This window comes from Halichoerus grypus, chromosome 1 (assembly GCF_964656455.1).
Source record: "Halichoerus grypus chromosome 1, mHalGry1.hap1.1, whole genome shotgun sequence".
In the NCBI taxonomy this organism is placed as follows: Eukaryota; Metazoa; Chordata; class Mammalia; order Carnivora; family Phocidae; genus Halichoerus; species Halichoerus grypus.
The window spans coordinates 206,868,662-206,882,662 of NC_135712.1; the positions used below are offsets into that span (position 1 = coordinate 206,868,662).

The window sequence follows — 14,001 nt, forward strand, 5'->3', positions numbered from 1 at the left end:
GACCAGCAGCTAACTAGGCTTTATGAGCATTTTCTCGGTTGTTCTCTCTGCAGCCCCATTGGCACAGAGCTCATAAAACACCACTTTCTGGAGGAGGCAACTGGCTCAGCACAGCAAAGATGCTTGCTCAGGGTCACACAGGGTGGGGTCAGACACCTGTCTGAGTTCTTTACCCAGAGTCTTTTTAAGTGTAATTAATGTATTTGGCTTCCTAGCTGGCTGTCAGCCTTGGCACGCCTCCAAGAATCTAGTCTATAACGATTGGGGGGCACGGGTCTGTTCTGGACCCATGGTAGGGTCTTCAGGCCTCTCGGTCCTCGCCGATAAAAGGAACAGAAAGGATGAGATCATGGGACCGGCACGTTTTTCCAAGTGAAGATTTTCAGTATTGTTATCAGTTGAAACAGCTACTGACATCACAAGTCCCTACTAAGTTCTAATGCAGTTTCCCAACTCCATTAGAGTTTTTAAAAAATATATACAGATTCTGGGGCCAGAGTCAGACTACGAGGCCTGGGCGTCCTCCCTTTATGTACCTGCGCTCCGGGTTTGAAGCTCGGTAAAGACCCCTCTTCCCTAGGAAAGCGCCTAGGAGAAAGGCGCTGGCCCCCGGGCCGCACCCCAGGACAGGGCCGCGCCAGCACCGGCCCAGGTCGCCTGTCTCGGACGCGTCCCTCAAGCCAGGTTCCGGGAGCGCGCATGTGCGCGGGGCCCCGCGGGCGCGCAGCGCGGACCGGAGAGGCGCGCCCCTCCCGCGTGTTGAAATTCAAACGAGGCGAACTCCCTCCGCGCGGCGCCGCGCCGGCAGAGAGGTCGAGGCAGGGGCGAGTTGGAAGGGGGCCGCATTCCCAGTCCCGGCAAGTCCGAGGTTCCCGGGGCGGGGTCGAACCCGCGGCCAACGTGAGCGGCGGAGGCTTAAAGAGCTGCGGTCCTCGCCTGCGACCCCACGATGGCTACCGAGCAGTGGTTCGTGGAGCCGCTCCCCCCGGGCCCGGGGGAAACACCGCCCCCGGACGACTTGGAACCTGGGGCGCAGCCCTGCGGAGACCCCTCCTGGTCGGCGTCCCCTGGCGGGCCTGGGGACCCACCGGAGGCAGAAGCGGAGGACGTCCAGGGGCAGCTGCTGGAGGCCTCTACCGCTACTCCTTCCCCCGAGCCTCTGGGCCCCGGCCCAGGGCCCGCCCCTCCTCGCTTACCCCTGGACACCATGTTCAGCCCCATCACCGAACAGCTCCGCTACCTGCTCAAGAAGGCAGATGATTTCCAGAGCTACTTGCTTTACAGGTGATGCTGGACGGGGTCCTAGGTCCCGAGAATGAGACTGAGGAGAGGGTAAGGGGATAGGAAACACATGCTAGGTTCCCAAACTCCAAAGCAGCAGGAGCCAGAGACAGTAAATGAAGCTAGCTGATTGGGGATCCCACTTCGAAGAGTGATAAGAACTGTATAGAAATTTGGGGTTAGGGAGCGCCTGCTATTATGTGGCCCCGGGGGGGTTGCCAATTCACGAAGACTCCCACTTTTTAACTGTTGGCTTACATTCTGAACCCTGGGCAGGCTAAACAAAACCAATCTGGGCCAGATTTGGCCCAACCGGCTACCAGTGTGAGGAGACCCCCCCACCCCACCCCACCCCACCCCACCCCCACCACCAAAGGATAGTGTGATGTCCAGCCCAGGGGGAAAGGGACTGGAATTCTCACACTTCAGTGTCCATTGGAATCCTCGGGGAGGATGTTTAAACCCTAGATTTCTAGGCTCCACCCTACAGGAAATTTTGAGTGAAAGTCAGTCATAGAACTCAGGTGTCAGCATCTTAACAAGTGTTCCCAATGGTTTTGACGCAAATGGTCCTGGAAGATACTCTGAGAAAGGCCTGGCACGGGGGGGAGTTTTTAATAGGGGGTCCAGGCCAGGGGTCCAAGTCAGCAGTGAGTAGAATGGGAAACGGGAAGTGAGGGACTCCAGGCAAAGGCCCCCTTTTCCCTTGAGCAGGGACCGAGTGCAGAAGGAACAGATGGCAAAGGCCATGCCCACCTTCTTACGGATGTGTGAGCCCTACTTTCTCTACCTGGAGGCAGCCGCACGGAGTGTGCCCCCCATCTATGGAGCCCTGCAGGAGCTGGTCCGAAAGGGGGTGTGTGGAGCAGCTTTCCTAGACCCTATGCCCTTCTTCACCCCTCAGGAGTGGGAGATGATGGGGGGACGGCGATCCTGGCAGGCCAGCTAATCTCATTATGCCCCTTCTTCCATGCAGCTGTTGGAGATCTCCCAACAGCTGACCCTGCGCCTGGAACAGCTGGTCCTCATGTATGCCTCCTTCGGGTTCGTCGACCTGGAGGAGACTGACCCCCTAAGGTAAAAGGGTAGGAGACTGGAATGGGGGTGGGGAGAGGGTGGAGTCCAGAGCCCAGCCTCATTCCCCACTCTCCCATCTCCCGCCAGTATCTCCTGTTTCTTCTGCGGGAGGTTCTCCATCAGCCCTTCTCATGAGGTGTCCATCTTCAGATACTGCGCCCCAGCCGCCTACACCGCCAGCCGCTTCCCCCGATACCTCTATAAGAAGATGCGTTGGAACCTGGAAACCACCCCAGAGCCCAGCAGCAGGGGGCAAGATTCCCATGTGGATTAGTGAGTCCCCTTATAGAACCAGAGTTCTCCCCTCTCTCTGCAGGATGCCAGTGTGGGCCTCTGAACCACCACCACCACCAAAGCATGGAAAGCCAAGCAGGAAACCAAAGATCTTTGAAAGGCCATCCCCACCTTTAAAAAAAAAAAAAATTTTCACCCTCCCATTAAAATAAAAGTCCTCATCTTAAAAGCAGGCTGACAGGGAGAAAAGGCCTCGGTGTTGAGCCACATCCCTACATGAGAATTTGAGGGCAAATTCTGAGGAGTTCTCCCTCACCCCCAAAATCAAAGCCCTCAAAAGAAGAAGCTAGGAAACTGCTCATTCTTAACTGACACCCCCTCCCCTTCCCCTTCCAGCTATTTCCTGTGCTATCGAGATACATGGGAAGACACAGGCAAGAGTCCGGCCAATTCGTGCCCCCAGATCCAGAAGCTGTGGTCCATTGGCCGATGGGTGCCGCTAGGACCTGCCGAGGATGACCTTTATTCATGGTAGGAGTTAGGGCGATGGCAAAGTGGGTTTGGGGTTTGGAGGGAGGGGCAGAACCCCACCAAAGACCATCCACCTCCCCTAACATTGTTTCCCCTGGTAATAAGGATAGCATTTTATTGTGCCCTGAAAAGTGCTTTATGCAGACTTGTGTAACAACCCATTGAGGTCTATACTTTAAGCCCCATTTTACAAAGAAGAAAACAGGTGCTCAGAGAGGTTAAGTTACCAGCCCAAGGACACACAGCTAGCTGGGTGATAGGCCAGGTCAGGGCTAGAGCTGTTCAGCCTCCCAAAGCCTCTAGGTTTCTCATTAACAAGGAAACCACTTTACCCCCAGGGTTTTTCCCACCCCCAGCTGAAACAAAGCCTCTTTCAGCCACAGCCTCTCACTCGAGAGGAGGGGCTCCCGAGAAGCAGGGGGCGCTCACGTCCAGGCCTGTCTGTCCCGGCCCCCAGGATTTTGTGCCCGCAGCCGCCTGGGGACTACCAGCAGCTGCTGACCATCGGCTTTGAGGAGCCCTCGCACATGCTGGCCACCGACCTGCTGGTGCAGATCCTCACGGGCCAGGCAGGCCCAGCCCGGCCCCCGAGCACGGCCGGGCTCGCGGAGTGGGCCGCGCAGGGGTCTTGAGCCTGGAGAGAGGATGGGAGCTGGAGCTTGACAGTTCCGAACTCCAGGAGAGGGAGCAGGGGAGGGGCTCACTCGTTCTCCCAGTGCACCTCGGCCTCGCCTTCCAAGGGGCCAGGCCGAGCTGGCCAGTCCGCACCGGGTCCGGCCCGGCCGCGGAGCCCTTCGCGTGGACACACCAGTTTTGCGTTAAATAAAAGAAAGAAAGAGGTCACAGGCTCAGCGTCCGCTCGCAGTGCCGCGCCCCACCCCTTGGGGCGAGGGAGCCCCGCCCACTCGCGCAGCCTTCTGGGAAATGTAGTCTTTGAAACAAAACCAAAGTCCCTCGACTGGCGGACAAGCGCTCAAGGCATGCGCAGAGGCGCACATGAAGCTCAAAGGGAAGTAGCAGTGCCTGTCAACAACCGGAACCCAAAAAACCGCAAGTTTTGGGTAGCCGGGAAATTCAACGCCCAATGGGGGAAGGGACCCCGGAGCCACGCCCACTCTCGTATTTTGACCCGGAAGTGACTTCTTTTTACCGAAAAGACTTTCCCGACGTGCCCCAGAAAGGGCCGCGGGTCAGTTTCCTGAAGGCCAGAGTCAAATCTTCCTCTTCCAGCTTTTGGGTCATGGAGTGGGTAGGTCGTCTTACTCCGCAGGGTGTCCGGGGCGCGCCGGGTGGGAAAGCCGTAAGGAACTCCAGCTTGAGATCTCTAACCTTAACTCCGACCTTGGACTGGAAAGGAGACCCGGGTTGAGAGAGGTAAACTCACCTATTCAAAGCTACAGCGAGCAAGCGGCGGAGCTCGAACCTGAACCGGGTCTTTCCGATTGCAGCTGGTCCCTTGCGAGAGGAAGAGTGTTCTTCCTGACCCGGCAGTCACTCATCTGCGAGTTACCCCCTTTAAGGCATGCCTTTTCGTTCCTTGTAGCATTTTTGGAGTCAGAGGAGAGACCTAACCTTTACGTTTTTGAGCAAAGCACTCACCTAAAACTCCCTGGCACATTAGTATTCCAAGCCTCAGTTTAAGATGACAAAAACGGACGTGGGAGGTAAAATTAATCATCCCGATTGGACACCAAAACCCTTGATCTTTTGGGGGGCGGTGGCGGGGGGGGTACAATTTCTGACTTCATCAAGATTGTTTAGTCTGAATGAGTTCAAGGGGATTCTGAAGCTTCCCAATCCGGTTTTAAGTTAGTCCCTGTGAGTTACACACGGGCGCACACACACAGACACACACACACACTGTAAGACTCTTTAGCTTGGTCCAAAAGAAGTTTAAATTGAGCCACAAATGCGAGTCACATACGTAATTTCAAACATCCTAGTAACCACATTTAAAAAGGTAAGGTAAAAAATAAGATCAGGTTAATTTTAGTGATTTTTTTTTTAAAGATTTTATTTATTCATTTGAGACACAGAGATACAGAGCATGAGCAGGGAGAGAGGCAAAGGGAGAAGGAGAAGCAGGCTCCCTCCTGAGCCAGGAGCCCGATGTGGGGCTCGATCCCAGGACCCTGGGATCATGACCTGAGCAGAAGGCTCAGATGCTTAACCATCTGAGCCACCCAGGCGCCCCAGTGATTTTTATTTAACCCAACATATCAAAAATATTATTTCAACATATAATCAATGCAAGAAATTACTGAGATAGTTCTTTTTGGGTAGTAAGTCTTTGAAATCTGATGTCTTTCATACTTACAGCACATCTCAGTTCAGACCAGCCACACAGCTTTAGACAGTCTCCCTTAAGGCCACTTAAAACTAAAGGTTTCTGGGGGCGCCTGGGTAGCTCAGTCATTAAGCGTCTGCCTTTGGCTCAAGTCATGATCCCCGGGTCCTAGGATCCAGCCCCGCATCGGGCTCCCTGCTCTGCAGGAAGCCTGCTTCTGCCTCTCCCACTCCCCCTGCTTGTGTTCCCTCTCTAGCTGTGTCTCTCTCTGTCAAATAAAATCTTTTTTAAAAATTAAAAAAACAAAACAAAACAAAGGTTTCTGGTGCATGGTGGCAGTACTGGGAGAGGAAGGAAACAGGCTTGATTTCCTGAATCCTGTTGCTTGTGAACTCTCGATAACCATGATTCTCCAACTTTAGCATGGAATCATGTGGAGGGTCTGATTTTTAAGTCTGGGATGGGGCCCAAGAATACGTTTGTGAGGAGTTCCCAAGCCATCCTTAGGCTGCTGGTCCAAGCACTACACTTTGATAACTGCTAGCATACAGCTACCTACATGATGGTTCACAAACTTAGCTCCATGTGGGAAGCACCTGTAGAGCTTTAAAAAAAATAGTGAGGCCAAGCTCCCCGTCAGATTCTGATTTACTCAACATAAGGGTGCCTCAGGTGATTTCAATTTGCAGGAAAGGTTGAGAACCCAGGTCCACACTTTAGTAGTCCTGTCAACTCTACAGGCTTAGTTCTTAGCTCCCCTGCTGGGAACTAAGAATCAGCTCTGGCTGTTTCCATTTCCCACCTTGACAGTGCTGGATCTTTGCTTTCTCTGCAGAGTCACCATCAAGTATGCGCTCAGTGTGCTGATGCCGGGATCAGGTGGTTCGTTTTTATTTATTTATTTTTATTTTTATTTTTTTAAAGACTTTATTTATTTATTTGACAGAGACAGTGAGAGAGGGAGAAGCAGGCTCCTGGCTGTGCAGGAAGCCTGATGTGGGGCTTGATCCCAGGACCCTGGGATCATGACCTGAGCCGAAGGCAGACACTTAACGACTGAGGCACCCAGGCACCCCAGGTGGTTCGTTTTTAGACTGAGCTTCTCTTGGGGTCCAATGCTGTGTGAGCATTATTTCATTCTTCATTAGCTACTTGTCCTCCCTATGGAGAATCAAGCCTGTTGCTAGACCCAGGGCATAAAGAGTTGGACAGATCCAAGCGTTGAAACAATGATTCTAAAACATTCCTGGGTCTTCTCTGGATCTCAGTGCCCCCCTAAGAAGCTGGTACCCTAAAACCACAGAATAAAACTGCACAGATACACTTATTCAACTTAGGGTGTTCACAGACTCTCTTGAACCCCATGAAAGGGGGGCTTGAACCTCGGCTTGGGAGAGAAATTGAGGGCTTGGGAGAGAAATTAAGGCAGCCTTGACAGTTGACAGCTACGAGCTCTAGTGCAAACAGGTGCTGCTTGTTGCACCTCCTGTGCCCCACACCCAATTTAAAAAGTTTTCTAAATAGTCACATTTTTAAAATATTTTATTTATTTATTTGAGAGAGAGCACAAGCAGGGGGAGCAGCAGAGGGAGAGAAGCAGGCTCCCTGCTGAGCAGGGAGCCCAATGTGGGGCTCCATCCCAGGACCCCGGGATCATGACCTGAGCCGAAGGCAGACACTTAACAGACTGAGCCACCCAGGTGCCCCAAAAGTCACGTTTAAAGTTCAGTAGATTTATTTTTTTTTAAGATTTTATTTGAGAGAGAGAGTGTGTGCAGGGGGAGATGCAGACTCCCATGCCTAGTGGGAAGGCAGACATGGGGCTCGATCCCCAGACCGCAGATCATAACCTGAACCTAAGACGCTTAATGGTCTGAACCCCCCGGGGTCCCCTAGATTTCTCTTTTAAAGGCTGGGTTCCCCCCCACACACCCCCATGCTTTTGGAAATCAGAAGCTCTGGCACCACTGAGTTCACTCATTTGTAGTACTGCTGATATGGAGGAACACTTACCTGCCCGTTGAAACAAGGCATTTTAAAGCACACCCCATTTCTCTCCTTAGTATCTGTCTGGGGTCTATAAGGCATGTGAAGTTTGCGATAGCTGGACAGATTATAAATGGCCTTGTATGCCCTGCTAAGAAGCTTGTACCCTTCACCACCACCGCCTTTTTTTAGTAGCTATTGTTTACGTCCCCAGGGCAGGAACAACCTCTTATCACCTCTGTCTAGCCAGCGCCCAGCTCCGGGCATGCAGTTGGCACCAATAAATGTTGACGAGGTCTGGAAAAAGGAAGGGCTTGGGCTCATTTGTCCGAACGCCGCAGTTCGCGCCGCGCCGCCAGGGGGCACCAAGACCCGGGCCGGGACGGGGGAGACCAGCAGCCCCAGAACAGGGCGCTAAGGGGTACATTCTGTATCCTGGCCCGCGCCTCCTGCAGCTTTCTCAGGCCTTCCTCCGCCAGGCGCGCTCCAGCCGCAGCCCAGACGAAGGGACCCAGAGGAAAACAGCCTGAACTGCCCAGAAAGAAGGGGCTTTATTGGGGAGTGAGGGTAGCCGAGGCGGAGACCCTGGCCCTCTAATCGCAAAGGCCAGAGGGAGAGGCCAGTTGGGTTTGCAGTTAGGCGGAGAAGGGCTGAACAGTTTCACTGGCAGTTTGAGAGTGGTAGTGTTTCCCAGCCGGGACTAACAGTTTTATAGAAGAGACTGGTCAATTTCACAGTCAGGTTCAAGGAGGAGCTGGTCGATTTCATCTTCCCCAGCGCAGACGGCTGGCCCTCTTCCAGGCCTTCAGTGGATTCCGAGAGCACTCCTGGGCACCCCTACCAGTTTCCTCTGATATGCATGTTACCTCTGGCAGGGGGTCCCAGCCTGCTGGAACCTCAAGGCTTCCGCTCCTCCTGGGGAGAGGAGGCCAGACGGAAGGCTGACTTTAAGCACCCGCGCACCGCAGGAGGGACACCCAGGCACAGGGTGGGGCAGTTTGGGCCCCGGGACTACCGCATCCTAGTCACCCCCGAGCCTTGCCCAGAACTTTGTGTCCTAGCCCAGAGTGACTTCCCAGGGGGCGCGGGGGTGCACGTTCCCTGGCCCAGCACCCTGGCGCCCGAGGAGGAGGGGGGAGGGACGAGCGACTAGCGCTTGAGGCAAGAGGGGGAAAGGGGCTCCCACCTGCTCCAAGCCGCTCTCAGACGCCTTTCTGCGGGGAGGCCAGGTCACCGCCAGCTTTCCGTCGCCCCTGCTCGCTGCGGGGGAAGGGACGCTCAGCCGGGGTTGCCCCTCCTGTCACCAGCTGGAGGCGGCCAGGACCAGGGAGGCCGGCCGCGCCCCTTAAACACACAGGCGTTTACCCTGCTTCCCATGGAAGCCTCCATTCTGAAGGAGGGAGCAACCTGGAGGAGGAGGGAGGCGAACCCAGAGTGGGGAGGTGGAAACTCGTAAATTCAGAGGGAGGATCCAGGAGTGCCAGAACCCAAGCAGGGTTCCCTGGAACCCGATAAAGACACCTAGAATCCTCCTCCCTTTCTCACCAAGAGCCTAGGTGAGGTGGATTCGGGAGTCGACCATTCCGAGTACGGGGTGGAGCACAGGGAGCGGGCAGCCCTGAAGCGGTGGGCAGGGTACAGAGAGTTGGGGGGGCTGTCCCAGGAGTCTGGGAGCCCTGAGGGGGTACCTGAGGGCCAGAAGAGAGGCCACTGGAGTTGGGCAGTCGGTGAGGGCGGCTGGAGCCCTGACAGACCCCAGCGTCAGGGAGCGCGTGGCTTACCCGTGAGGCTCGGCGCGGGCTCCTTGAACTCGGCGGTGCCGTAGACGCTGAGCCGCTGGCGCTGCAGCTCCCGCTCGCGCTCACGCACCTCGCTCACCTCCTGCTCCAGCAGCGACCGCGCGACCCGCGGCGGGGCGCCGGCCAGCACCGGGCACCGACCCTGCACGGCCAAGCGCCGCCGGCCTCCGGGATCGGGCAGCCCCTGCGGGACGGCGCCGCCTTCAGCCGCCGACGAGGAGCCGCGTCCCCCGGCGGCCTCAAAGAATCGCTTGAGCTCGCCGAGCGCCGGCGGCGGCGGCCGGGCGCAGCGCTCTGGGGCTGCGGGGCGCGCCAGCGCCGCCTGACGGTGGGCCTCCCGCTCGATGTCTCGCTGCATCTGCGCGCCCGCCCGCGCGCGCTCCAAGGCGCGCGGGAGCGCGGGGCCGGGGCTGGGCAGGCTGAGCACCGGCCGCACGCGCAGCTCGACGAGTTCTCGGCCTGCACCGCCCGGGCTCAGGCCTCGGCTCCGGCGCAGGCTCTCCTCGCGTTCGCAGCTGCGGCGGATTTCTCGCTCGATGGGCGTCTCCATGAACGGCTCCTCGGGGGCCTGCCGGGTCTTCGGGCGCAGTAGAAAATGCTGCAGGGGGCCTTCGGAATCTGATCCCGAGGAGAAGGCTCGGGATCCTGAAGAGGACACTGCTTCGGGAACCCCGCGCTTCGCGCTTTAGACGGCTTGGGGTCGTGGTTGCCGGGCCGGAGATTCTCAAAACCCCCAGCTGCAGACGGCCCGGGGCGTTCTGCGTCCAGCCCCACTGATGGCCCAAGGACTTCGCTCTCTTGCTCAGCTGTCTCCGCGTCCTGCTCTGCGGAGGGCACGGAGACCTTGCCTCCTGGCCTGGGGACCTCAGCGTCCTGCTCTGCGGCAGGCCCTGGGACTTAGCTGACCCGGGGGTCTCGGGGCCCCGCTCTTCGGACGACCCCAGGGCTCCGCTCTCTGGCCCGGGGGCCTCGGTGTCCAGGGTTGGGAGCAGCTTGGAAGACTTAGTTTCCAGCGCCGGAGTTTTGATGCCCAGAGCTGAGACCACGGTGCCCTGCGCGGCACCTGTGGCACAGTCACCGCCCGCGGGTTCCAAGGCGTCGCCTACCTCGGCCGTTTCTCTGACCCGCCCCTGGCCTCCAAGAACGGCCCCCCGGGGCAGGGCCGGGCACCGCCCCCTGCACCTGCAGGGAAGACTTACGGCCCCGCCCTGGCCCCGCCCTCGGGGCGGGGAGGGGACGGGGGCCTCGGCAGGGCACCGCATTTCGTGCTCTGACGCGCCTCAGGTCAGCTCGGGGCACCAGACTTCTTGTAAGAGGTTTTCCCTGGACTCGGCCCGCCAGCTGGGAGACAAGTCTGGGTGCCATTCAACTCTCGGGGCGCCACCCTGCCACCTTTTCGCTCCCACGTCCCCGGCATTCCCAGGAGGCTTGACCCCAACTGTGCCTCGGGCTGGGCCTTTGAACCGCTGGCCCTCTGGTGCTGGTGTCCTCCAAAGCCATCTTTCCGGGGCCTTGCTAGCCCCGCCCAGGCCGGCGGGCCGCAACGCCCCTGGCCTCGGGGCGGTCCATCCACATTCCACCCCTGCAGCGTACGGCTCAGGCTGGAGGGGGCGCCAGGAGCCCTCTCCTGGCGCGCCCCAGGCTCTCTCCGGGTTTCTGGGCTCAGCGAGGCCTTTTCCGAGAGGTGTGCCACTGCCCGCGTCAAGCTCAGAGGCTGCTTTCCCTTCACCCCTCCTGGAAAAGTCCTCGAGGCGCCCGCGGCCAAGCGCACTTCCAGATTGAGGGAAGAGGGACGGACACAGCGCACCCAGGGCTTAGCGGAGCAGCTGCGGTTGAAAGGCGGTCACCTTGGGCTCAGGCGGCTGGAAAGTCCCCGGAGAGGTATCCAGGCTTGCGGTATGGAGCAGCTCCCCACAGGTGGCGCCAGACCGTGGCGTTCAAGGGCAGGACCGACGCCCCTAAAAGACAATTTCCACTCTTCCCCCAGGCTCTCTCCAAATGTGACCTCTGGCCCCACTCCACCATTCTGGGGTGACCAGGAAGAAAGATATAGTTACCTAGAGAAAGGGGGAGCGCTAAACAGCCTCGGGAATAATCCAACTATCTGGTCACTCCTTCCCCCAATTCTCTGCCCACCCTGGTGACTTCCCTCCTTCCCACCCTCTCCTTCTACTCTCTCCCTGAGTAGGGAGAAGCAGTCTCCTTGCTGAGAAGGGAGAGGAGCCCCATGCAGGACTCGATCCTAGGACCCCGGGATCATGACCTGAGCCAAAGGCAGATGCTTACCGACTGAGCCACCTAGGCGTCCCCCAACCTCATACTTTAAATGCCATCTCTGTGCTGGTGTCTCTCAAATTTATATCTCTACCTCTGACTTCTCTGGGTTTTGGACTCATCTTCAACACTCTTCAGTGTAATAGATGTCAAACTGAACACTTTCAAAACTGAACTCTCGGATCCCCCCAACTCTACTTCCCACTATGTGTGGCAACTTATCCATTCTGTTTTTCATGCCCCAAACCTGGGAATCTACCTCAACCTCTCTCTCTCAGCCCTGCTCTAATCCATCCATATGTTGGATTGCTGTTGGATCTGCAGGCTCTGCCCCCCAAAACATATTCTGAATTTGTTCACGTCTCTCCACCCTCATCCCAGCCACTTCACTGTCCCTCCAATGGCTCCCCACCACACTCAGAAGAAAAATCCAAATTCCCTCCTCTGACCCAGAAGGTCCTGCCCACTTCTCAGATCTCATCTTCGGACACTCCCTCCCTCACTCCTCCATTCCAGCTTTTGTGCTTCCCTCAAACCCCAAGTGCACTCTTACCTCAGGGCCTTTGCACTTACTTGCCTTTTTTCCCTGCTTGGAAGGACTCATCACATGGCTGGCTTCTGCTATGCAGGTCTTAACTCAGATATCACTTCTTTAGACAAATAGTCCCTGATCACCCAGCCTGCATCACACACAGCCCTTCTCCATAACCCTAACCCTGCTGTTGGCTGTAACTCGCAGAGCAGTTACCAGTTATCACTAATTGCCTTTATTTGAATATCATCTCTCTCCTCACCACCACCAAAAGTGAGCTGCCTTACAGCATTTTCTGTTTGGTCACGCCTAGACCCAACTACCCCATGCCTAGAACAGTGCCTGATACATAACAGTCGCTTAAGATTTATTTAATGATATGTACGAGGCACCTACCCCAGTGCTGGGAATAAAGAAACAAATCAGACTTGGAAGGTGCAGTTGAGTTTGGGAGACAGACACAATTATAAATAGAACAATCTTGCCTCGAAGTAGAATACAGGACAAGAATACAAAGGGAAGTCTACATACCATACATCTAACTATTTAACAGTTGTAAAATCAAGCTACAAACAATTAAATAAAATACATTCTCAGGGCACCTGTGTGGTGCAGTCAGTTGAGCTTCCAACTCTTGATTTTGGCTCAGGTCATGATTTCAGAGTTGTGAGATCGAGCCCCACGTCAGCCTCTGTGTTCAGCACAGAGCCTGCTTGGGATTCTCTCTCCCTCTCCCTCTGCTCCTCCCCCTTGTGTGGGCACTCTCTCTCTCAAATAAATAAATAGATCTTTTTAAAAAATACATTCTCTCCTCCAAAAGGTAGAAACAACCCAAATGTCAATCAACACATGAATAGATAAATAAAATGTGGTAAATCCATACAATGGAATATTATTCAGGGTCCCTGGCTGGCTCAGTTGGTGGAGCATGCAACTCTTGATCTCAGGGTTGTGAGTTCAAGTCCCACATTGGGTGTAGAGATTACCTAAAAAAATAAAATCTTAAAAAAAAAAAAAAAGAATATTATTCAGCCATAAAAAGAATGAAACACTGACACACACTACATTGTGGATGGATCTTAAAAACATTATGCTGGGGCACCTGGGTGGCTCAGATGGTTAAGCGTCTGCCTTCAGCTCAGGTCATGATCCCAGGGTCCTGGGATCGAGCCCCACATCGGGCTACCTGCTTGGCGGGGAGCCTGCTTCTCCCTCTCCCTCTACTGTTCCCTCTACTGTGCTCTCTCACTCTCTCTGTCAAATAAATAAATAAAATATTAAAAAAAAAAAAACATTATGCTGCGTTAGGGTGTCTGGGTGGCTCAGTCGGTTGAGCGTCTGCCTTCAGCTCAGGTCGTGATCTCAGGGTCCTGGGATTGAGCCCTGTGTCAGGCTCCCTGCTCAGCGGGGAGTCTGCTTCTCCCTCTCCCTCTGCCTCTTCCCCTGCTCATGCTCTCTCTCTCTCTCTCTCTCTCGTTCTCTCTCACTTTCTCTCAAATAAATGAATCTTTAGAAAAAAAAAAAGCATTGTGCTGAGTGAAAGAAATCAGACATACAAAAGGCCACATAGTATATGATTCCATTTATATGAAATGTCCAGAGTAGGTAAATCTACAGGGACAGACTGGTGGTTGCCAGGGGCTGGGGGAGGGGAAATCAGAAGAGATTGTGCATGGGCGTGGGGTCTCCTTTCGGGGTGATGGAGATATTCCGGTGCCAGAGGGGATGGCTGCACAACACCATGAATGTACTAAATGCCACTAATGGTAAATTTTATATGTATTTTACCACGATTAAAAACTGATTTAAAAAGTATGTTCTCTCCTCCTATCATGGCAAATGTATTTTCAGAATGACTTAGAAGGCCGGGTTCAAATGAAAACATTTTGAATCCTTAAGAGTCTTGTACTAGAATGTGGGGCTCAGGGAGACCTCAGCTCTCAGCCTGGCCCCCTTTCCCACCTTCAACTCTCTCCTGCATAGCAAGGAGCCTTGTGCCT

The 14,001-nt window shown here is 55.3% G+C and overlaps 2 protein-coding genes across 3 annotated transcripts; one reads left to right on the forward strand and one right to left on the reverse strand.

Annotated features, from left to right (window-relative positions):
* The first annotated feature begins 949 nt into the window (after positions 1-949).
* On the forward strand, positions 950-3,773 carry C1H19orf67 (chromosome 1 C19orf67 homolog). The gene is made up of 6 exons (XM_036066558.2): positions 950-1,284; positions 1,993-2,137; positions 2,258-2,358; positions 2,446-2,631; positions 2,989-3,123; positions 3,581-3,773. The coding sequence occupies exons 1-6, from the start codon at positions 950-952 to the stop codon at positions 3,753-3,755; spliced, it is 1,077 nt and encodes a 358-aa protein (XP_035922451.1). The 3' UTR covers positions 3,756-3,773.
* Positions 3,774-7,928: 4,155 nt separating this feature from the next.
* MISP3 (MISP family member 3) lies at positions 7,929-10,308 on the reverse strand. Of its 2 annotated transcripts, none has more exons than XR_004909050.2 (3): positions 9,178-10,308; positions 8,583-8,803; positions 7,929-8,311 (listed from the first exon to the last, which is right to left on the reverse strand). XR_004909050.2 is itself a non-coding variant. In XM_036066512.2 (3 exons), exons 1-3 carry the CDS (start codon positions 9,743-9,745, stop codon positions 8,294-8,296), a joined length of 660 nt encoding a protein of 219 aa, XP_035922405.1. In that variant the 5' UTR covers positions 9,746-10,308; the 3' UTR covers positions 7,929-8,293. The 2 variants fall into 2 exon arrangements, 1 of the variants encoding a protein (XP_035922405.1); XM_036066512.2 differs by having other exon boundaries at positions 8,583-8,656.
* Between the last annotated feature and the right edge of the window lie 3,693 nt (positions 10,309-14,001).